The sequence below is a fragment of the Perognathus longimembris genome, chromosome 7, assembly GCF_023159225.1.
Source record: "Perognathus longimembris pacificus isolate PPM17 chromosome 7, ASM2315922v1, whole genome shotgun sequence".
NCBI lineage: Eukaryota > Metazoa > Chordata > Mammalia > Rodentia > Heteromyidae > Perognathus > Perognathus longimembris.
This window is the reverse complement of record NC_063167.1, coordinates 33220376-33244565: the sequence shown is the minus strand read 5'-3', so window position 1 is coordinate 33244565 and position 24190 is coordinate 33220376. Positions and strand designations below refer to the sequence as shown.

Here is a 24190-nt window from a genome sequence, read left to right as displayed (position 1 = left end):
TGGTATTCTTTGCTCTTTCAAGAAAATCCCTCCACACTGAAATGGCTAGATATTTCAAATGTAAATAAGTACAGTGGTTATATTTTTTTTGGTGTTTTTTTTTTTTTAATTTTCCACAAGGAGAAGCCTCATGTTTTCAGGGGAAATTTCAGAGCACTACAGCTCTGAATGCTGATAGCAGAGGGCACTTCTGGCCTTCTTTGAGGACCTGCTCAGTGAGGAAGAGCAAGTGTCATTCTCATTCTAAGACTCTACCTGGACTGCTTTTTTCTCCCTGTAGATCCTGAGTAGTAGCTACATGGCAGAGTGCATGGCAAGAAGTGACTAAGGCTTGGTAGGACAGAAATAACAGAGAAAATGCTATTCCTGTGAAAGAAAAGCAGCAGCAGCCCTTACAAAGCCATTATAAAGCCTCTGCTTACAAAATAAATACTCATTAAATCACAAGCTGGATTCAGGGGATTTTGCAGGTATAGTCACACTCATCACCCTGTTTACTATTCACAAACACACCAAGAGAGCTGGCTGGGGTCTTCCCTTGCTAGCACTTGCACTTTACAGGCAAGTGAACTGAACATTAAAAAGCAAACAAAAGGTACAGCTCCATCCCCTGTTCACTGGGTGCAGCGCTAGGTTCTGAACGGAGGTCTTCCCTCACAGACACTATCTTTCTTCTTCTCATCACCAGTTCTATAAACCCTGAAAAGCACATTCCAGGTCATGTCCTTCCACAGCTGGCAATGACAAACCACAGCACACTGTTTGCAACCTTGCTACTCTGCACAAGTACTTTCTTAGGCCTGGAAAGCCCCTTCTCTCTGCCATCAAGCTGGAGGATCGTTCCCCCCCACCCCCACCCCCACCGTCTCCTTTGTCCCCAGTACATATTCCCATTAAGAGCATTTACCATACTGCATGGAAATTCTACAGCTTCCTGTCTTCCTGAGGTCCTTAAGGGCAAGGGGCTGTATTTGATTCATTTGCAATCCCAGGGAGCAGTGCAGAACCAGTGCAGAGGTATGAGTTTTATTAGTAGCAGGAATGAGTATCTAAAAAGAACTTAGAAACTGCTTTGGCAGCGCTGACTCCTCACTTAGGCCCACAGCTTCATTGAAAACCACATAAAATCTTGGCATCTTTACCTCCATTTTGTATCTGCCTTTGCTGTGAGCTGTTCTTTCTGCAATCACCTTGCCGCCATCTTGGGATCCAGTCAGGACAGGACTGATGGATGGACATGTATCCTGTGCCAGGACATGAAGTTACCTGCTGCCAGGCAACGATGACTTTTTATTTTTTTATTTTTTATTTTTTAACGATGACTTTTTAAAGTCATATAAAGGTCCAGCCTGGCCAATCTTGACCACCTCTGACTACCAGATCACATCTATGACAAGGACTGCTTAATAAATATGCAAATGTCTTACCCTCTACCCTGGCTCCTCCTCTATTTAAGCCTAAAGGCCCTCAGTTTCCTGTCTTTCTTCATAATCGAACTGTGAGTTCCACAGCTGACTCCTTCCTGTCCTCGCCACTCTCCTCTCACCAGAAGCCTCTCTTCTGGTTCCTCTTCAGAATCAATTTAAAAATAGGAGGACTTCATCCTTTTAAAGTTATATTGCTCTTACCGTTATTGTCTTCCTGGACAGCTCTGTCCTCAAAGAGTACATTTGTCAGGCCACTTTTCCAGCTCTGTTTCTTTATTTTCTCATTCTTTCCATCTGTTTTCTCCCTGTTTCAGGCTAAACTCACAGCTCATTTTCACTTTGGTTCTGAATCTGGCTTAGGTCTCTAGTACCATTTTGAGGTTAAGAGTCCCACGAAACGTTTCCACTAATGAGAATTTTCCTTCCTTCCTTCCTTCCTTCCTTCCTTCCTTCCTTCCTTCCTTCCTTCCTTCCTTCCTTCCTCCTTCCCTCCATTCCCTCCTTCCTTCCTCCCCTCCCCTTCTCCTCCCCCTTCCCCCTTTCCTTCCCCTCCCTGCCCCATCCCCTTTTATGCTTCTTTTCTTTTATGTCTGGCTTGGAGCCTAGGCTGGTCTGGAACTTGCTGTGTAATCTAAGCTGATCCCAAACTTATCTGCTAGCCTGGGTCTCCTGATGTTGGTATCACAGGTGTGTGCCACCATACTGGGCTCTGAGCCTTTCTATATGTCACACAAACCAAAGTCATTGTAAGTTCTTAGCAATTTGCTGCAACAATTATTAGACCTAGTTGTGCCTGAACATTAGTTCTTTAAAAATAAATTACAAATATGAACCAGCAAATCATTGTATAATTATTCTACATTAATTCAGTTAAAATGCACTTAAATATGCATTCATATAGATATTAGATAGATAGATAGATTGCATAGCCTAGTAGTTAAGAATATACTCACTAGAATCTGACTGGGCTCACATTCCTGTTCAGCTATGTAGACTTTGAAAAAGTTACTGAACTACTCTGTCTGTTTTTTCAAGTGCAACCACAGGGAATGTCAATAGGGTAATGTTGCCCATAAGAGTGTGGCAAAGATCAAATGTATAATTATGGTTAAATAACTGAGTTCCATGGCTCTCAATCCCTGCCTGCCCTCTAGGAATTCACCTTGGGAGTTTAGCAGACAGGCTTGTAAATAGACAAAGTTTCAAAATGCCACAAGGCAAGTCCATAAGCGGAATGCCTTCTGCAGTATGTCCCTTCCATCTCTGCATAGAGTCCAGGGAAATGCTCCTGTTACTACCATCTAATGAACCCTGCCATTTTGCAAAACTCTCTGGAACCTGATTCACTGACCCACACAGCCTCAGATGCCTCCTCCGACTCCCCCATTCTGGTCTTCACCCTTCCACTTTGAGTCTCCTTTTACCTGATCCGTCTCCCCATTGACTGGGAGGGAGGAAGCTCCTTAAGGTCTGAATTTTGGCTGATTTCTTCTTCTCATCATGAAACACACAGAAAGCATCAACCAACCCTCACTGAAAGGCTAAGTAATACGAGGCAGGCACAGAATTCTCAGAGAGTTTACTGGAGACAGCACAGTGACAGCGTATACTTCCTTATTTTATTTTTTTCTCCTCCAACCTCCCAGGCTTCTGGGCATGCTGAGAAGCAAGTAGTTCTAAAATGTAAAGTTCTTTTTTCTAAGCCTTTTCTGTACTCTTCCTGCTCTGTGTATTTTAGATCAACACAGGCATCAAGACCAAAATAAATGTGAACTGGTGGCGAACAAGGTCAGATAATTCTGAGAGAATCACAGTACTAACATGCCACTAGCCACAAAAGGGAAAGGAAATATTTAGGGCTTCCTCTAGGGCCTTGCACATACACACACACACACACATACACACACACACACGTACTGCCAAATGCTAGGAAAATTATTCCTAGGTGTGTCTGTTGGCGAGTTTTGTTTTTAAAACAAATTTAAATCTACACATTGCTAATGAAAAAAAAGGAGCTTTGGGGGTGAGAACAAATTGTTATTTCTCAATAATTGAATCTGGTTTTATAGAATACTATTCACAGTGGTAAGAGGAGATAAAAATCACAGAAAGGCTTCTGTCTCTGTTCTAAAACAAATTTTCCCAGTTGCTCACACTGGAGCATCTAGAAGGTTGATTTACAATTCTAGTAAATAAGGAGTCCTTCCCTGAATATTTCTGAGCTATGAAAATCAAATTGTCCCTTCCCTCTACCCCTCCCCCCACTTCAAAGCAAATACTTCAATTTATTACAAGAAAGAACTGAACTCCAAGCCCTTACAAGATTTCAGACTCCAAAGCCCTTTTATCATGTGCTTTTTCTTCACAGAGCCTTGGGCCTCGAAGGGCCTGTGACCCCAGGATGGCGAGACAACACAGCTTTGTAATAGGGACTGTCAGTTTCAGTCTCTATCACACTGGCTTGGGGAAAATCCAATCTTATTTTCCTTTGGCATCCACAATCCTTTCTGAGATGATATATCCTCCGTTTTGAGATTATCTGCTTTCCTTTTTGAAAGCTATGGAATAGGAATTAGCTTTCATATTTCACTCTAAATCTTCTCTCCTTGTGAGTCCTGAAAGAAATGACCAGCACCTAAAATGTACTCTGTAAGTAGACTCAGCTAGTTTTTTAAACCCTCCCTCTTTATTAATTGCCTACTTTATATCAGAATCAGAAATAGGCTCTTTAACATAGTAATTCAATTCATTATCTAAAGAAACCTCAAGAAAGGTATTAGTAAATTCCATTTAACAGATGAAGAAATTGAGGTCTTTGCCAAGACCAAACCACAATAAGTAGAAGGAAAAAAACAATAAAAGCCTTATTTCTCAGGCTTCAAAGTGGGTGAACTCTTCACCAGTAGAATTGTCTTACAAAAAGGAGTCCTAGGTTCAGGCTCCTATATAAGGCCATAGGGAGAGCTTACAGACTTCCATGACAAGATGTCCTGGCTGATCCTGTCCTTAGCTGAATGATTGGCTAAATCCCCAGTGACCTTCTTGGGTTATTTATTCCATTTCACAGCCTAACACAGAGAAATAGGAAAGAGCCTCTCCCTCAGAGGCTGAGCACCATGGGGCCCAGCTATACCAACCCAGTTATTCAATTTCCTGCTACATTCTAGGGTTGACTATTTAATAGTATAGGTTCTCCATATTCCACGTTCCTGCTCCCAAAGTCAGCAGTTGGTCATTTTCTGATTTTCAGAAGTAGGCCCTGACTGCTCCAGATCATCAGGTAGAAGCAAGATACTGGCTGAAGTATTGTGGCCTTACTGTGTGTCTTCAATGAGTGTCTATCAACGTCATTCTGTAAGCATTATCTACTCTTAAAAGAGCATTTCATTGTGTGGAACTAAGAAAATATCACATATGATATCAACTAATGTCTACTTATTTACTTATTTTGCATTTGTCTTTCTGACAAGGGCAGGGACTTGTCTTAGTCACTGCTGGTGTCTCTAGGACTGAGAACGGTGTTTGACACACATAGCAGGCACTCGGCAAGTACGTGAAGATTGGGGGCACAAGTTTAATATTGTATGATAGTAAGGACAATGAGCACAATCAGTTTGTATGCCCAGGCACTGATTTTAGTCTTTAACAGACATTGATTCACCAAATCCTCACAATGACTCTCATTTATTGATAAAGAAATTGAATCATGGCTGAGGAAATGACTTTTTTCTCACAAGGCCCCAAAGCCAGAATTTTAACTCAGACAACCCAGATCCAAACTCCCTACTAGTAACTACTGGGCTAGGTACCTTTCATTAGTCTCTCACTTTTAAGGGGTGAATAATATAAAATAAGAGATAGGACATAGCTTTTGAAGTGAAACAAACTAGGTTTTGAATTCCAAGTCTGGTATTTCTGAGCCACATGACCTTATACAACTAAAACTGCATGGTATTCTTTCTTCAAAATGGAAATAAAAATACCTGCTTCCCAGTATTGTGATATTTAATGAGCTAACCTAAGTCAAGTTCGTTTTGTACAGCTTGCCACATATACTATAAAGGGTTGTTATTACTGTGCTGTATCACTATTAACTGCGTGGAAGAGAACATAAGTGACAGAAAAGAATCTAGAAAAAAGAAGAACTACTGAGGAATTACAGGTGAGTCATGGTGATCAGGAAAAGTTTTATGTAAATAGATGTTCTCTCGATTGTAAGCTCAAAGTTATAGAGCTGTGGCTGATGAGCCATAGGAGTGTTAAAACTACTCTTCATAGCAGTGGGAGCTTTCTATTGAATTCCCAACTCATAGGCTAGAGGGTATTTGATAGAAATGCAGATGCCAACTTAACTGCCATCCCTCTACATCAGTCAGTTAACAGCTGATTCCTGAGCACCAACTAAGTAACCAGGCACAGAGATAAACCCAGTTGTGACTGCTGAGGCAGTAGTGAAACCAAGATAAACCGAGGATTGATTACACAGTGTTGAAAACCAATAATGGAAGGACATTGGCAGCACTGGCAGAGGAAGCTATGACTCCGGAGTGAATTCAGGAAGCCTTACTGAATGAGATAGAAATTCTTTTCTCTTATAAAACCAGATGAGGAGAACAGAAAGATCCTGGAGACCATGAGACCTATCTGGGCATAAGTAGGGAATAGCATGGTGTTATTCCACAGTGAAGCATGGATAGAGGGCTGAGAGATGGAGAATTGGAGGCTGGAAAAGAAGAGGGCAGGTGCCAGGCCACAATGGATCTCCTGGGTCTTGTGAAGGAAGCTAAACTTGGTTCTGCGCCATAAATCCATCAACGAGCCATCCCAGAGACCTGATTTCCACTGTGTGCCTGGAGCAAATACACTGTTTCCTTATGATATACAAGCAAAACAGTGTAGAGTGAGAAAAGAATGCAATACTATTTTTTCAGGCTTACTGCTGAATTTTCTTTAGGACCTTATTTTCATCCTGAATAGATACCAGGCATTTCTAGCACTTACTATAGTATAGCACTACCTCAAGATACTGTTCCCCTTTGGTATTCTCAAGTCATTTTAAATTCAACCCTGTTGAGCAAATGTTACTTTCCCTTTTCCAGCACAGTACCCTGAACAGCTTGGTAAATATTTGCTCAATTGGGCTAGATTCATCCAGTAACTATGGTGTAAGGTAGCAGTGTGCCAACAGACTGGGGCTGGGACTCTGAGGTGGGGGTGGAGGATAAGAAGATGCATGTCACAGCACCTTTGCTTCACTAAACTTGACACTTCAGTGATGCAAATGAGATGCAAAAGAGTACAGGACAACAGTATACATACCAAAAGGAAGACTGTAGGGTGCTCCTTTTTCTCACCAGTGGCCTTGACAGGTGGCATGAGTCTGAACCTCACTTCTCACAGCACTTTCACCAGACATAGAACAACTTGATGGTGGAGGATGCTATGTGTCATTTACTACCCAGTTCTCAGGGACCACCAAATAGTAAGCCCTAGCAAATACTTATCAAATGGATCCACTTAATCCTCACACTCCTGAGAAGCATAAATCAATTTGCAAATTGTAAAGGAAGGTGAATGTGACTTATCTAAAGGTTTATCAAGCAGTGAGCCAGCACTGTAAACGGTAGCAAGAGCAGCAACAATTATGATTATCATATACTTTAGGAAGGCCCATCTCCATTTAGTGATCTGTAAATGTGTCTGCCATAGGATGAATGGAGCTTGAAATATATACTTTTACACTTTCGTGAGTTCTTATTGACTTTCTTTACTACCAGTCTTAGGCACTCCAAAAGCACTAAATAGTTTTGGACAGATAGATGTGCCCACGTTGCAGGTAAGAACATCTATGCAGCTAGGCTTAATTTAAAAATATATATAAGTGATTCTCTATCACAGAGATACTACATATCCTAGCTGAGAATTAATCTTACTTGTCTTTATTGAATACCTACTATGTGCCAAGGACTTTTCCTAGTACTTCCAGAGTAAAACATGCTGTAAAGCACTCTGTATGTATTCCATTTCCAGTTGTGGTTAAATAATAGTAGAAACCCAAGGATAGCTGGGAAAGCTCGTGAGCAGACACTAACTGAACCAATTATCTAGTGGACAGTGCTAACACAGGGATGCATTTAACATTTCCATGGAATTGCATACATTTTAAATTTTGCTCTGCAATCATATAGACCTGGGTTCAAATCAAATCTTGGCCCCACCAATTACTGGCCATGTAACTTTAATTTACCTCTCAAAATTTTAGTTAGCTTGGAAAAAAAATTAGCTCATCTGAAGATTAATGAAACTGACATTTACCTTTCAAGCTTATGGTAAGGATCAAAAAAGGTGGTGTTTGTAGGGCACAGTGCCAGATTCCTAGTAAGATCTCAAAAAATTAACACCAGTCACTTCTACTACTTACTATTGTGACTTTGCAGGTTCAACTAGACTGCCAACTAATGAGATTTGCTATAAAACCTCTGTGCTTATTGTATAGCTACAACAATCGTATCATGCAAATAGCATTTTGTTTTTAAAGATTTAAGACACAAAGCTTCAGATTAGAACAGACAGAATTTACTGTTTCTTTAATAATCTGGAAGATAATAGAGATTTATACTGTGTAGCTTGGTAAATAAAGTTAGTTGCAATTTTTCTTTTGTGTAATACAGAGTTTATTCATCTAGAATAGCATTTCTCAAATTTTTTCAATCATGACCCAATGAAGTGCAAAAAAGTAAAGAACATATTGAACATAGTAACTTCACATCCTGACTCAGAACATTGGTAACTTACACAAAAATTTCAAAAATAGCACTTATCCTCAGAATATACCATTCAGTGATGCTCTCTTTTATATTTCATTCTGTCACATAATCCTATCCAGTTTGTTTTTTAAAGTATTTAAAGTATTTTTTAAAGTACTATTCAAGTAACTATAGGCAAATATAACTACCATAAAATAATAAACCTGATAACTATAGCTTTGGTAAAATAACTTTTGGCAAAATGAGAAACTTCACTTACTAATGTTGCTTCCTTCTTTGAGAGTGTATGGAGGATATAATTGGTCATCTAATTAAGCCATGAAGTTGTATTAATCCTATTTTATATATTAAGAAACTGAAACTCAGAACAGATAGATGACATGGACTAACAGTTGATGACATATTTAAAATATACCAGCCTTCCAATTGTAGTTCAGGCTCTTTAAAAACAAGCAACTCAGTACTTATATCTACTGCATAGTGGACATTGAAATATGAGAGCACTTAGCATGATCTCTCCCCCCCCCACCCCTGCTGCAAACAGACTTCACTCAGAAGAGTGAGGTGACTTGGTAAGTCTAACGTGAGTATTTTTTTATGTTGGAGTAAATAAGCTTATTCATCACTCACCATCATCCTCTCTCTGGCCACACATTATCCTGAAAAGTGAACACTGGGTACTTGCTGCTGAGAAAAGGCAATGTACTCTCATCTATTAGCACATTTCTTTACAATCCGAAGTAAAGCTGATATTGTTCCTCCTACTGCTTTCTGGCACTGTAGTCCCTGTAGTAGTTCTCAATGTGACTTCACCTCTGAGCATCAGTGTCTTATACATCACCTGATGGCCAGAAGGTTATTCTTATGCCAATTCCCTATGAAGAACTAATCCTCACTTATAAGCATCTTTCAAGCAAGTTAACTTTCTGAGATGTCATGACTTAACAAAGACAGGACTTAGCATAGAAAACAATCAGGATAAAACAAGACCTTTTATCTAAGCTATGAATTCACAGTTGCACTCATACCTTCCTAATGGTAGCTTTTATCTCTCTGTACCATAAACACAATAAAATACTTATGACTTCTTAAGCAAGTCCTGAAAGGTCTGGCTTCCAGTCTTTTCCATGAATTATTTCTTTCATGTAGATTTCCTCTTTCTTCCAGTTTTTCTGTTTCCAAGAAGCCAGTGCTCTACCACTTGAACCATGCCACCAGCCCTTGTGCTTTTAGTTTGTTTTTCAGATAAAGTCTCACACTTTTTGTCTGGGCAAGCCTCCAACTACGAGCTTCCTTCTTCTCCCTCCCAAGTAGCTGGGATTATAAGGCAGTGTTACCACATCCCACACCTCACAATTAAAATTCTGATCTGGAAAAGGCATTACCTTTCTTTGTGACTCCCAAGATAGGTAAGTTTTGGTCAAGTTGGACATGTTTCCAAACACTCTAGAGGGATGACGTCTGATGCTGCTGAATTTGTAACTTTAGCTACAAATAGAAAATAGAGCTCTGCTCTATTAAAAAAAAGAGCTAACAGTATCTGTCTTAATTGCATTAAAGAGATCAAACAGACACCTTTGGGCAAAAATAATATAATGCCAAGTGAATATGAGAGGTGATCTCCGTGGTCACAGACTTGTACTAACAGAAACTGTAGCAGGAAACAGGTGAAGTTCTAGAATGTAAGCTTCCTCCTCTGTTCTTAGAACACTGGTGAAGCCTGCTAGTCTATTAACAGTACTATTGAGTTTATACCAACTGAAAAAGGCCACATCTTCAGAATTCACCAAATGGTGACTTAGGAGATTTTACTATCTTGAATGGTGGTACACAACTGAAATCACAGAATTTTCTGGGCTAAGACAGGAGGATTGAGTTTGAGGCCAGTCTGGGCTATAACATGAAACTCTGTCTGAAAAAACAAACAAACAAAAAAAACAAGAAAGCAGTTTTACTATTGCTCTTATAAGCTCATTTTTTCTTCTTTGGGAAAGCCATAAACCAGAAGGGGATTGATGTTCAAATATTAACCTTAATGTATGGACTGAATTTCTAAATAATATAAATACTTGGCGAGGACCTGTATAGTCCCCTACACAGGCCAATCACCTTCTTAAATCAGTAATCCAATAGTCTCTGCTTAGTCCTTCACTAATAGATGTGATATTTTTCTAGGTTAGAATATAGAAAAATGTTTTTTATTTCATCCTTTCTATCATATCAAGCTCTTCCTCCTTTTTTGGGTGCTGGAGATTGAACTCAGGATCTCACAAGTGCCAGGCAAGCACTGAATAACTCCTACCACAAACCCTCCATTTACAGCTGTATGTCTTCTCATATAAGAACATTCTAAAAATAAGCTGAACTCATCCAGAGTGCTTGAACAACACATACAAGACACATTCACATGCACTTGCTAAATGCTTAGATTATAAGTCTTAAAAGTTATTCACATAGAAAAAGTTCTATGGTTTGTTTCATGGTAAATAGTCTTTTTTGTTGTTGTTGTTTTAGAAAAGCACCAGGCCTGCAAAATGGTATGTGGGGGTTGGGAATCAGATCAACTTATAATGTCACCCTTGCCTTATTTCTAAAGATTAAACAAAATAAATAATTTCATTCATGTACTGTCTAAAAACAAGTGAAGTAGAATTCAAAAACCTATGGCCTTAAAACATTTTTTTTTGCCAGTTCTGGGGCTTGGACTCAGGGCCTGGGCACTGTCCCTCGCTTCTTTTTGCTCAAGACTAGAACTCTACTTCTTTAGCAACAGCACCATTTCTGGATTTTTCTGTTTATGTGGTGCTGAGGAATCGAACCCAGGACTTCTGCATGCTAGGCAAGCACTCTACTACTAAGCCACATTCCCAGCTCCAAACAATGTTTTAAACACTGTATTTTCAGGTGAAGTCTTAACCCCTTTAGGAGTTACTCATATTATTTTTTCATCTTCACTTGTAAAATCAACAGGTCCCTATGTAGGGGAATTTGTGAATTTATTTATTGTGCTTACTTGTTTACCTTTCAGAGCCTTGAGGAAAAGGTACAAAATCAAGTTTGGCTTAGTACCTGTCCTGATACTGTCACCCCCTTCTCAAGTATGTATATCAAAACCTTTCTGTCTCTTTTTCTTCAAATGAGAGAGTAATAAATAGCAGGCCAGCATTCTGCTCACATCTCGTACACCTCTTCAGTCAATCAGGTCGCTTCTAGAGCTGTTTGCACCGCCAAAGCCATCCATCATCCTGCCTTACCAGGCAGAAGCAGGGAAACTGATGGTAAGTTAAGAAAAATCTCATTAAGCCACTTTTGCCTCAACCTCTTCACCAACTCTTGAGAAATAGAATTTCAAAATTCAAGCCCATTAGGAAAACCAGCGGGATAAGAAGGAAAAAAAAAGGCTGACATAGTAAAGGGGAAAATAGCTCTAAATTGTGTTGGTTTCTAGGCAAAAGTACACACACACACACACACACACACACATTCACCAAAGACTAAGTCATATTGTTTATGCTCAACCAATTTGTATTTTCTTTCTAGTCAACTTCTAAAGTTGCTAACAGGCTCTTTCATGAAACTGAAGAAGAAAATACAGTGCTGCTTAAAATTAACTTCATCTTTACCTTTTTTTCTCTTCTGCTGACTAAATCCTAAGCTAATTATAATTACAAAAGAGATCATAGATGGATCCAGTAAAACTGTGGGAGGATTTCAGGAAATTTAGCAAAGTCACACAATTCCAAGGGGAACTGAGAGCTTGTCTATGTTAAAACAACAAGAACACAACATTGTGTGTTAATTCCCATGAACACTAGTGTCTATAGGGTGGCACACAATGTCACTTCCCAGGACATGTGGCATAGGCAGATGGACCTACTTTTCTGGGAGAGGGCCTCTGCCAAGAGTCAGGAAGAATGACAGAGTGAAAGAGACTTGGTTTTTGACGCACCTTCCATGAGTCCAGTTCCTGCATATGACAGGTGCCTCAAATACTGTTGCTCATCAGGTCATCTCACAAGCCTGGTGAATCAAGCATTCCTTTTCCATTTTAAAGACGGGGATACAGAAACTCAGTAAGTTGAAATAGGTCATTCAAGGTCAACCAGTGAGCAATGGAAAAAGTCAGGAATCTAGCTCATATCTGCTCTGAAGTCCGGTATACTTTTTGGTTTGTAATATAAAGAACAATGTTTCAAAAACTTGTCAGTACAGGCATGCCATAAATGTCCTCTAAGGTGTGAGCCACCACGGAGGCTGGGTAGCCTTGGCGTGGCCAATAAAAGCACAGTAATAGTGGTATCTTAGGGAACTAAAGCTGATTTTCCTACATGTGGACAAATCAAGTAGGATATGTTTTTCATCTGCACACTGTATCTCTGGGTCCTAATTACAATAACCAGGTTGGTTTCAAAATTGAATCTCTTCCATTATAGAGAAGATTAAAATATAATCAAGCTAGAAAGTTATCCTCCCCCAAAGCCACCTAAAACAGCAACTCCAAAATAAAACCAATTTACATATTTTAGTCCAAATTAAAAAGCAAAAGCTAAGGATTCCCTTTTAATATCCTGAATAATAAATGCACATTTATGTAAAGCTTCCTTTGGGAAATGGTTACTATGAGGATAACTTTCCCAATATTATTCATAAATATCACTTTTGTTTTGGTGTTACAGTAAGAATCTGGACTTGTGGGAATTATACTGTCTGTACCCAGCACATCAACAGAGATAATTAATGTTGAAGATACATATAATATCCAATTTTTTAGATGTGTGGCTGGCTGTATTACAAAAAACAACATAAGAAAGGATGAGTCAAATCTGGTTGAAATCACACATTTCAGGGACCTAGTCAGTCACTCCATTTTAAGGGAGTACTTTCCTAATGAACCTTTCATTAGCAAAGATTGCAAATTCTCAGTCTTTCCACTATAGACTTTCAAACAGTACTTAGAGCTAAAGTTTATCATTAGAATGGTATTTACTACTGCTGCATCTTCAAAGGAGGCAGTAAAAAAAAAGGGGAGTTTAACTTAGCCTGTTATTTTTCATGTTATTTTTCAAATTAGAAAGCAAAGCTTTAAGGGGTTTAGATTCCCAGCTTAGCAAAACACAGACTAATTGAGAAGCCATTATTGACACATGACACAGCACACTAGGGTCATCTCTCTCTCTCTCTCTCTCTCTCTCTCTCTCTCTTCCTCTCTCTCTTCCTCTCTCTCTCTCTCTCACACACACACACACCTGCTATCTAGATATAGATTATAAAGTAACTCTGTACTTTCTATCCAAGTGAATTTCCTGTTTGCACACAAGTATACCTAGAGGATCTCTGTGTTCTCACATGCTTCTGAGCATAGCAGAGGAAAAGGTATTCATTCAGAGGCATTTCTGCTAGGGGCTGTGGCAGTGCCATGCCCTGTAGTTCCAACTAATAACAGAGATTGAGATAGGAAAGTCATTAGAGTGAAGGAATTGTTTTCGAAACCAGCCTAGGTTCATGTATAATGAGACCCCATCTCAAAAAAACCGAACCAAAACAACAACAACAAAAAGCATTTCTGCCAGAAGCAAGGCATTCAGATTTACAAAATATGAACAGATTCCAATCAAGTTTCATGGGTAGCTTGGTGAAAGACAAGTTCAGCTCAGTAGGTAAACAGCTGGATATCGAGCACCATACAGACAAAAAGGACCAGGAGACCTATAATTTCTTCCTTTTGGAGTCACTCTGAAAACTTACAAATATAACAGGACAAACACTCACGATACTTGGATGTTCTGATGGACCTTTGCTCATAATTTGACACAAACCTCATTACGGAATGTGAAACCTTAAAAGCTCTCACCTCAACTTTATTCCTGGTCACAGGTACTTATCTTCTATTAAAAAAATCAGTATAGGAAGAAAAATAATGGTTAACTTGAATTCTATGCACATAGCAAGTCTTCAACAAGCACATCTTAGACCAAGGAATGATGATCAGGCTCCACTATTAACATTGCTGCAAAGCAACTTCATGGGCTAGTTGTTACAAGAGAGTAGACTGCAGCGGAGGATAACGGATTCACAGAGGCAGGAGAGGATTCCATGCTAGGAAGTGCAGACAGAGGGAACCTTGGTGATGTGGTGTGTTTTTAAGAATCTGCCATCTTGGCAGCAACTGTTTCTCTACGCTCACATAGAAGAACTAAATTTCCTATTGGGGAAAATTGTTAATCACAATTTATAGTTTGAAATGAATCATGAAAAATTTAAATTCAAGATTAAATGTTATTGTTCAAAGAAGAGTCTGAAGCACATTATTTTTAGGAGAGACCTATGCCGTATTTTCCCCACTTAAAAAAATCCATATGTGAGTTTTGTATTTTACTTTTGTGGTTAAAAAAATAAAAACAACAAAAACAACAAAAGTAAAAAAATGCAAGCGGAACAATTACACTACTTTTGTTTCTTCAGCATTTTTTACTGTCTTCTTAATTAAGATCTATTTAAGCATTCTTTTATGCCTTTTAACATTTCTTGATACTTGTAGACAGGGACCCTATGGGGTTGTTAAGTATATTAGCTAGAATCTCACTAAAAATAATCTCAGTAAGCCTCCTAAAGCAAAGCGGTAAGTGGTCAGTCTAGGTGAAGACAGAATCTTAGAGTTGAGGTGGGAAGGATGAAGAAAGGAAAAGGAGAGAAAAGAGCAGAGAAAGGAGGGGGGGGGTGAAAGAGAGAAAGAGAAAGGGAGAGAGAGGGCCACCATTAGCCTATTAGGGGCACTGACATTGCATGTGTTACTTCTTAATGAATGTACAAGAAATAGCACAAATATTGCTAGTAAGCAGAGAGGATGTGAACATATAAATCAAACTAGCTGGCTGATTGCTTTCTTATTTTTGTCCTTTCCAGAGAGCTTGATTCCTAACACTGATGGTCCTCAGCTATTGTGAGCACACTGCTTGAATACTTAATGAAGTAAACAACAAACAAAATGGCTCATCTTTGTGCCCCCAGCTAACATTCCAAACTGGATGTAATTAAAGGTGTGAACAAGCAAGCCAGGAAGTAATGAACCTGCAAAGTCAAGGTTCTGAGAAATTATAGGGCATCCCGCACTGCGCCAGTTCAAATTCATCGTTCATTATCTTCTTGTACCAGAAAGGAGTAGATTCACACGTTGGAACCCCTTACACTCTTTGCCTCTGGCCTTTTCCCCTCTCATTGCTAGATAGCTAATTTAAAACAATCACTACTAGTGCCAACTCCCACCACCTATTCACTCATCAATCCACAGGTCACTTTTAAATTTTAACCCTTAGAAAGCCACCGACCTGTAAAACAACCTTAAAATATGCTGAAGTCTCAAAAATCTAAAGACGATTCTAACACACACACACACACACACACATGCACACACACACACAATCTTTGAAAACATCACAAGATGCAAGCACAACCACTTAACCATATTTGTTTCACCAGTGATATGATTATGTTTTAAATCTTTCCAAAGAACAACATCCACATACATATACACACATTTTATTTTGAACTCAACCTCTTGATCAAAAGGGCAGGTTTTAAAAGCTTAGAATCCGTACATTTGCAGGTCCTCAAGAGGCTGGTCATATATGCATCTGGTTACTAATGCAAAGACTGCAGGGTGTAGCTATGTTTTTCAACAAATATTTGAAAGTTCATATTTTTTTTCTAGTAAGATAACTCTTGGAATTCACAAAGAAAGTAAGCTACTTCTTAGGGGAAGCAGCCCATGTTGGTTTTCTTTCCATTTATAGCTGCACATATACTTACAAGTAAGTGCTTACAATATTTGGTAACAACAAATAAGGAAAGTCTAAGATGGGCAGGAATTCAGCAATGCACACTTATTCTGACACACACACCTACATAGTCTCTCTCCCTCTCCTTCTCCCACACATATACTTCCTACATATCTATCAAATGGATAGAAGGCAATAAAAGGTTGACTTCACTTTCAAAAGGGGAATTGGGAATTGACCCATTCTCTACAACATGGCTGGTTGACTGGGAGATAGTAAGATGAAAGCTTGAAGATGTTCATGTCCCTTCTTACCCCTCAAACTCCCAATGACATTGGGAAAAAAAATACTGCATTGCAGCATTTGCCAGCGCATACTTGTATGTCTAGCATCCGCTGGCCATCTCACCAAAAATGTACATATTAAATGTTCAGGCATATAAATTAAGTGCCTGGTAGCTACAGATCACTGGAACTGATAAAGAAATTTGCGAAGGCCAAAGTATTCCTGTCCCTATATAATGACCTCTATCAAAACCGCCATTCTTTACGTGCAGTACACATAATTTGTTTCATTTAAAAAAATTAAAATAAGGCATTAAGATAGCCAGGGCTAAATGAAGCAGCATATACTTTCATTGAAGTATGAAATATTTTGTCTACATGGAGGAAGAGAATCCACCCACAAAAGGGAGATAAGTGCAAAGGGAAGAAATCAAACCAAAGAAAAGGACTTGCCCTGAGGAAACCCTTTCATTGTTCATAGTAACTCTAACTTGAGAAAAACACCTCAATTCATCTATAGAGCCATTTAGAAATACTGAACACACACATACACACACACACACAGCACCATTCATACAATGCTTTACACATTTGACCTTTCAAATAGATTATATTTAATACAAATTCTAAATTCAAGAGCTATGAAGTCTAACATGTCTCTAGCCCTCTTTGCAAGACAGAGTTTAGAACGAAAATGCATACACATAGTTCATTTTCTTCTTTCTTACAAAAGAATCTATTACTGCCTCATAAAAGTATTGCCTTCCTTTCACAACCAAACCCTCATATTAAAAGAAAGAAGCAAAGACTATAGGAAGAGAAAAAGTTTTAAAGCTTTGCACAAGCTATGAAAGAGAAGCAAGCCCATCTCTCCTTGGGCCAGGAAGATGACTGGAATGAATGAATGAATGCGACTAAGATCTAAATGAATGGCTGTTCATTAGTTCTCTTAAAAAAGGAAACATTAAATTTGTCTTGTAAATCAGTGATCCTCAAAAGCAATTTTCAGCTATTTCCCCATCTATTTGACTCTTAAAAATTGAAATTTTTATTTTATTAACTGTGAGATGTATAGACAATCTGATCACTCAAATTGCAATGTACCCAAGTGGTGGTTTTTATTGCTAGAAATGTTACCAATTAGATATTCATTTCTTAACAAATTCACAATCAGCCTTATGCTTCCCAAAAGGCACGCCTCTACATACAGGTAGCGGGCATTAATATTTTTTAAGACAAAGAAGTGAGAAAGGTCAGTAGCAGAACCACGTGTTTGTTTTATATCCTGAGCCAAGGTAACAGTTCTCATGGAAATTTATTTTCCCCTGACTAAAAACCATCAGAAAAATTTCAGAAAATAGTATAGGAAACTATACCAGAGACACTAATAATAACAAAACTTTTATTTTTAAAGGTGACATATGTTTTTTATAATTAAGATATGTGAGTACTGTTCAAGTACAGGACTATATATAGATATTTGTTTTCACCTTGAGACAAAACAAGATATTACAATGTCCCAATAAGAAGATAAAACAAAAAGAAGCATCTGTGAGGGAGGAAAGAATGATGCTGTGGGTTAGTTTGGAGATTTGCAAAGGGGAGAGAAAATTTTAAGAGAACTTCTAATAAGGACAATTATATTTTTAAACTTATGGTGCATTTCATTATTTTTTCATTTCTTAAAATTAACCACTGATTATGTATATACTTTGTTTGGGGGGAGGGGGAGCCCTCTAACTAATCACCATTTCAGTTGTTTTTATGCTACCTCCTATTCACCCAACCACTGTATATTTCAATCGTTCTGGTACCCACCATCACTGGGAAAAAGACACTACTAGTAAAAGCACAGTTTGAGAGAGAAAAAGAGAAAGATGCCCATCACCCAGTGAATACACATACAACACACACACACACACACACACACACACACACACACACACACACACAGCTTTTCACTCAGTTTATGCCAATGCCAAGATCAGACTCAGGACCAAATGCCAAATGAAAAGCAGAGGTTGAGACGTTGATGGAGCCTGTGGCTGGAGGCATAGGAATGGAAGGGAAGCAAAAGTATATGTATTTATGTATATATATATATATAGAGAGAGAGAGAGAGAGAGAGAGACAGAGACGGAGACAGAGAGAGACAGAGAGAGACAGAGAGAGACAGACAGAGAGCACCTTTCGCTTATTATGTTTTAGAGTAATTTCTACTTGGAATATAAAATGAGAGATACAATGAACTCAGAACCGTACTATCAACATCCGACTTAGTAAAAATATCAGTATCACCTAACACAAAATCATTGCTTAGGGTAAATCTATTCTAATTATATTTTTACGGTGAATATTTGCTGGAAATTTCTAAGAAATCATTTTGCAAAACCCACCAGCTGTGGGAGTTCACTATTATGCTTCCCGTCAACTTCATTCAATATAATTTACATGTTTTTTTCAAATGGCCTCAGTGGATTCTTTGCGATTTTTCGCACGTAAAATTTCACAGCAGGGAAAAGAGAGGGAGAGACACAGAGAGAGACAGCGAGTGAGCGAGTGAGCGAACAAGAGAGAGAGAGAGAGAAAGGGAAAGGAGAGATTGAGAGACTCCCCTTCCCCCTCTCCTCTCTTTCTCTGCTTTTTAAACAAACAAACAAAAAGAAAACCAGGGGAGACAGAACAGATGCTTAAAAATAGATTTCCCCGAATCACTGTAAACCAGAGTTAGAAATGTAATTAACACCTATTTATAAAGAATAATTAAAGTTGGGCCGGCCACAAAGAACAGCAAAGATAATCGAGGTCCCGGCCCCCCTCCCCCCCTTTTTTTACACTGTTTGCAGTGTGCTCTCATGATAGCCACCTGCTCCCTACTCGGCTTCTCCTCTGTTCGTTTCCCCGGCAACCTTTCATTGGGTTTTCCTCCCAGCTATCGCTTTCAGTTGGGCTGCTCGGTCTAATCTTATTTGTTTTACACCCATCAAAACAAGCAGCCAGACAAAGGCAATCCTCTAAGAATGGGAAAAAGACCACAGCTTTGTTATAACATCTATGCAGAGCGGAAAGTCCTTCCCTGGCTTCTCTAGTAAAAAAATAAGTGAGATGGATATGAATTTACAACCCCCATTCAGCTCTGAACTGGCCCCCCCCAAAGCTATTGCTGGTGAAAATTTAAAGTCAAAGTGGGCACTCGTGGTGGCATCAGATCATGCCATTTTGTGCCATATCTTCAGGGTCAACATCGGGCAACAGGGGTGCCATTCAAGGAGTTTCCCTGCTTCTTCTTCTTTTTTGTTCCTTCAGAAAAAGATGATGCTAAAAATAGATTTACTACTTCGGCAGAAAGGTTTTCCACTTCCCAGCTCCATCCAAAAAGTCCTGCTTCACAATTGCATCTCCTGGTTCTGAGTCTCACCTCCTCCACCCCTCACTCCCCACTTTCCCCATCACACCTAGCATGAGACTGAAAAAAGAAATGTGCCTTTAACTTTAACAGTCGTGTAATTTGGTGGAAGGCTCACAGAGGCGGTGGACACGCCAGCCAACAGTGACGGTGACATTGTGATTGTCAAAAAAGACACCAAGCTTGCTTGGCTATGTGTGCTCGATGTCAGAGGCAATGTGTGCGCCTTGTGTGCATGCAGTGCCATTATCCTTGGAGGTGGATGCTGGTTTTCAGAAAAAGAAATACTCTTAAACCTACACGTACACACAAACAATCAGAGCAATGATTTACAATGCACAGTTCACCATCCTTCTACATGCACACCACACACACGAGGCTAGAACCTCCAAGCTGCCTTCCTCTTTGCACTTACCATCTTCAAGCCATTCCACTCCATCTGTGATCAGAAGAAGATGGACCCTCACTCACACAGTGTGTCAAAAGCAGAAAGGAGCGTTATGTAAAAGCTGACATTCCTTCTATTCCTTCTTACAGAGCTGCTGCCCAGAAAAGGAAGCAACAACTCAACACGCCAGGCACCGCTACACATACAAGCCGCCTCCTCTTTTTATGAGGTCATGACAGGAAACTCTTTGAAATACAAGATGCAGCATTTACTGAAGCCCAAATAAATCACTCTCTTTTGCCGTTTTGACTGCGCAGTCCACCGAAACACAACTGCCCATCTCAACGTTCAGCATCCAGGAGCTGCATCTCGAGGTTTAAATCTCTAGCATAGAAATGGAGAGAGACTCCTAACCCTGCTGCATCCACCCTCAGCCTCACAAAACCCAGGCATGTAGACAAACCTCTTCTCCCTTACAAAAAGAAAACCTTTCTTTTGCCGCGATGGTCTCAAGTACTAGAACCTCTTTCAACAAACCAGCAATTATTCCAGCCCACCCCCACCCTCTGCCTTTATGTTGAAGGGAAAACTGACAATGAGACCTGTTAAAAATGACAAGCTCTCTTCCCCACTGCTTTTCAATAAAAGGACCTACCCGGTACTCTACACAAAAGATATAGTAAATGTAGGAACCATACCACATCAGAGAACTAAACTCTTGTGCAAAGCACAAGACTGGTCAAGGTGTAAGATGCTGTCCTCCCTCCAACAACACAAAATAACAGATTAGAAATCTAGTCATACCTACCATAACCATTCTTATTGGCAAATATTGGGTCTCGCAGAGCTTCGACTCTTCTCTTAATATTTGCAAAGGTTTCAGGATATATCTTTGAAATGACTACTATTGTTATATATATTTAAAGATCCACGCAACGGTGCGGATGATTATAAAGTAAATCAATTAGTGGGGGTGGGGGTGGGAGAGAAAGGGGGAAAAAAAGAAAGAAAGAAAAGGAGCAGTGAGCTGAAACCCCCGATTCTAGGATGTAGATAAGAACAACTGATCAGAGCCTTGCTGAAATTGGCTCGAAGCTTCCCCTTTTTACATCCATTTATGGGACCATCTGTCAGCTGAAGCCAGCATCTGATTGGCTGGGGAAACGAAGGGAGGCGTTGCAACATCAGGTGCTATTTAAATTAGCTACTGCCAGATTGACGATGTTAATGATTTGGTGACCTCTACAACAACAGAGACCAGATTTCTGAACTGCTTCTTGTGTCTGGTAATTAAGGCCTGGCTGAAGCAACAACAGCCATACTTGTATTTTTACCTTTTCCCTCCCCTCCACCCCCCAGCTAAAAAGTACTGTAACAACTGCAGGTCACTGGAGGATTGCAAACCTGGAACAGTGGCAGTGGGAGTGTCCTTCCTTTCCTCTATCCTAAGGGATGCAGGACCTGATTCCACTGCTCTGACAGGGGCTTTTCCAGTGGAGCATATTTTCAGCCACCTTATCTTTCTCGACAGTTGCTTTCTAGCGAAATGCATATTTAATGATCTGCCTCTAGGCTTAAAGATACAACAAAAGCACTTTAATGTGCTAATACTTTTACATTTTAACTTTGTTATTTCTGAAGATTGCTTTTTTTTTTCTTTAAATATTTTTATTAGGTCCTGCTCCTTCTATAGCCAACATGGTTAACCTTTCGAAAGCATACATGTGTGGGCTTAAGCTTGCCCCATGAACTAGGTTCACACAAGTTTGCCTCAGAAAAACTATTTCCCAGTAAACAAAAACAAATCTTAAAAATCCGGAGGGGGGTGGTAGCTGTCAGCCTCTACCTTTCTGCCTTCTGTCTGAGCCTTTCAAAACAGAGACTGATGAATGATTTATTTAAATGAATTTTATTTCTCAACTTGGATAGGGGGCATGATCTGAATTTAAAAAAAATTAAAAATCAACTAAATCATATTCTCCTTTTACATTTCCTACTGCTATGAGAACATAAAACATGCTTCTGAAACTAAACAGCCTTGTTTCATTACTTGTGCAGACCATTCATCTTTCTTAACTGAATGAGGTATTTTGCTTTTTTCCTTTAAAGGGTATCTACCCTATTCCCCGCCCCCCTCTGCCCCCCCCCCCCCCCCGCCTGCCCATCTTTTGGTCTTTTAAAAGATTTACAAAGAGACATTTAGCAAGTGAGTGGTGCTGTGCATAGTTTGTCTGACTATATCATACATTTCATAACCTCTCTACCACCATACTTGCAGTAGTATGTCTTTGTTGTTGTTCTGGTTTGAGTTTTTTAAGTGGTACCTGAGAAGTTTATGCCTCGCGCCTATGAAAAAGGTAAGGCTTATTGTTTGTTTAATTAAGAACTGGATTGTTTGCTGCTCAATAAATATACAGAGGTAATGAATACTCCCAAAGACAAAATTCAAAATTATTTTTAATCTTTGGTTGGAGTTGACAACAAGATGGGACTAGAGAAGCATAAAAAAGACAGGTCAAAGAACATACTATATTTCTGGACTTCAAAGTTCAAAAACCAATGGGCTTGTAGACAATTATTAGAAAAGAAACCTTTACATCTTTCAGGATACAAACCTGTTCTCTCATGAATACACATGTAAGCACCAAACACACACACACACATACACACACTTGAAAACTACAAATACACCATAAAAAGTGTGTTGAGTACACTGTGAGAACTATTAGACTTGAATATAAATAAGTTCACCTACCAGAAGTGAAAATGCATGAAATAGGAAAGTACAAATGTTAAACTATAATGTCTTTAAATGAATGAAACAGCAATGAACTAAGTATATGTTAAAATAATTAATTTAGCAAAAGTCTGATGAGGTCTGTAAGTCACACTGGTATAGTATCTGCTGAACTGTGTACTAAGGATGGATACTAAATGGCTCCAAGTAAGGTAATAAGAATAGATGCCCCAAATCAATGACAGAAACTCTTGAACATGACCTTAATGATATCAAACTATTATGAGAAGTAAATATCAACATAATGCTGAAAAGCACACAAATAAAAACAGATCAGATAGAATTAAATATTTGCTTGATATTTCTCTGTAGTTTATAATAGATTTTTTTAACAAAACCCTTTTTGTCCCCTTCACACTAACCTCAGCACACTTTACTGAGCCATAAATTCGCATCAGCTATGTCAGAAGATATTCTGGCCACTTTTCTGAAATAGTAACTATATTACAGTATAAATAATTAGCTGGTTTTGTTAGGCTCAAAAAAAAAATCCATGCACTTTGTATATTGATCACTTCTCCAAAAACCTCCACTCTAAAGACTTTCAATGGAATCCTCAAACAAATGCACAAATGTCCTCAGAGGCCTTTTCTCTAAAGACAAAGGCAGAATCCTATTGTTCGGATTATCGCATTTCCAATAGTACCATTCATCTTTCAGAGTGAGGGGCTGACCGCTACATCAGTGGTGTGACATTTGTAAAGCAACAGATTCTCAATATATTATCTCAAGAATCAGGCAGAAGAGTCTCTCAGGCATGCATGATCTTTTTTTTTTTTTTTTTTTTCCACCACAAGCCTCCACCAACACAGAAAGAAACTTGTCTCACTCAAGCAGCTAAGGCAACGTCAAAATGATATCCCAGAGCTGTGGGGCTGCCAGCACCGCTGTATCCTTCTTACCATAAATGAGCAGTTTCTTGACTCATTAATAACAATTTCCCTTAAAAGAAGTAATCTCATATCAGTCAGCCTCTCGCCACCATGCACACATCCCAAAGGTTGCAGATATCTCAGCATCAGTCGCCAGCAGCCAGCTTTCCCATACAGAGTCCAGATGGACTGTACCAGAAGCCAATTCAGCGTTAATAACTACCTACTCCGCGCAGTGGAGAAGCCTTACGTGGCACAATGGGCTAGGAAACAGCAGCCGGCTGAAACTGCAAAAAGAAAAAAAAAAAAAAAAGACAACCAAATTCTCCAAGAGCACCCAGAGCAAAGACTAGAGATGGAAGCATGAATTGTATTTCCTTGACTTCCATGAGGGAGGGGGAAAAAAAGAGAAAGAATCTTTCATAAACATGGGGGGGGGAGAAGAAGAAGGGAGGGGGGTGGGAACCAGATGCT

At 39.2% G+C, this 24190-nt stretch overlaps 1 protein-coding gene across 5 annotated transcripts in view; it reads right to left on the bottom strand.

The window, feature by feature from the left end:
- The window catches only part of Elavl4 (ELAV like RNA binding protein 4), a 92619-nt gene extending 68756 nt beyond the window's left edge, over positions 1–23863 (bottom strand). For 2 of the 5 annotated variants that reach the window (XM_048349903.1, XM_048349905.1), the window contains exon 1: positions 20075–20451. In XM_048349903.1, coding sequence (XP_048205860.1) covers positions 20075–20098 — 24 coding nt within the window. In that variant the 5' untranslated portion in view covers positions 20099–20451. Of the gene's footprint in view, positions 1–20074; positions 20452–20855; positions 21139–23746 lie in introns of those variants that run through there. The other 3 variants (XM_048349902.1, XM_048349906.1, XM_048349904.1) reach the window with 3 other exon arrangements.
- Between the last annotated feature and the right edge of the window lie 327 nt (positions 23864–24190).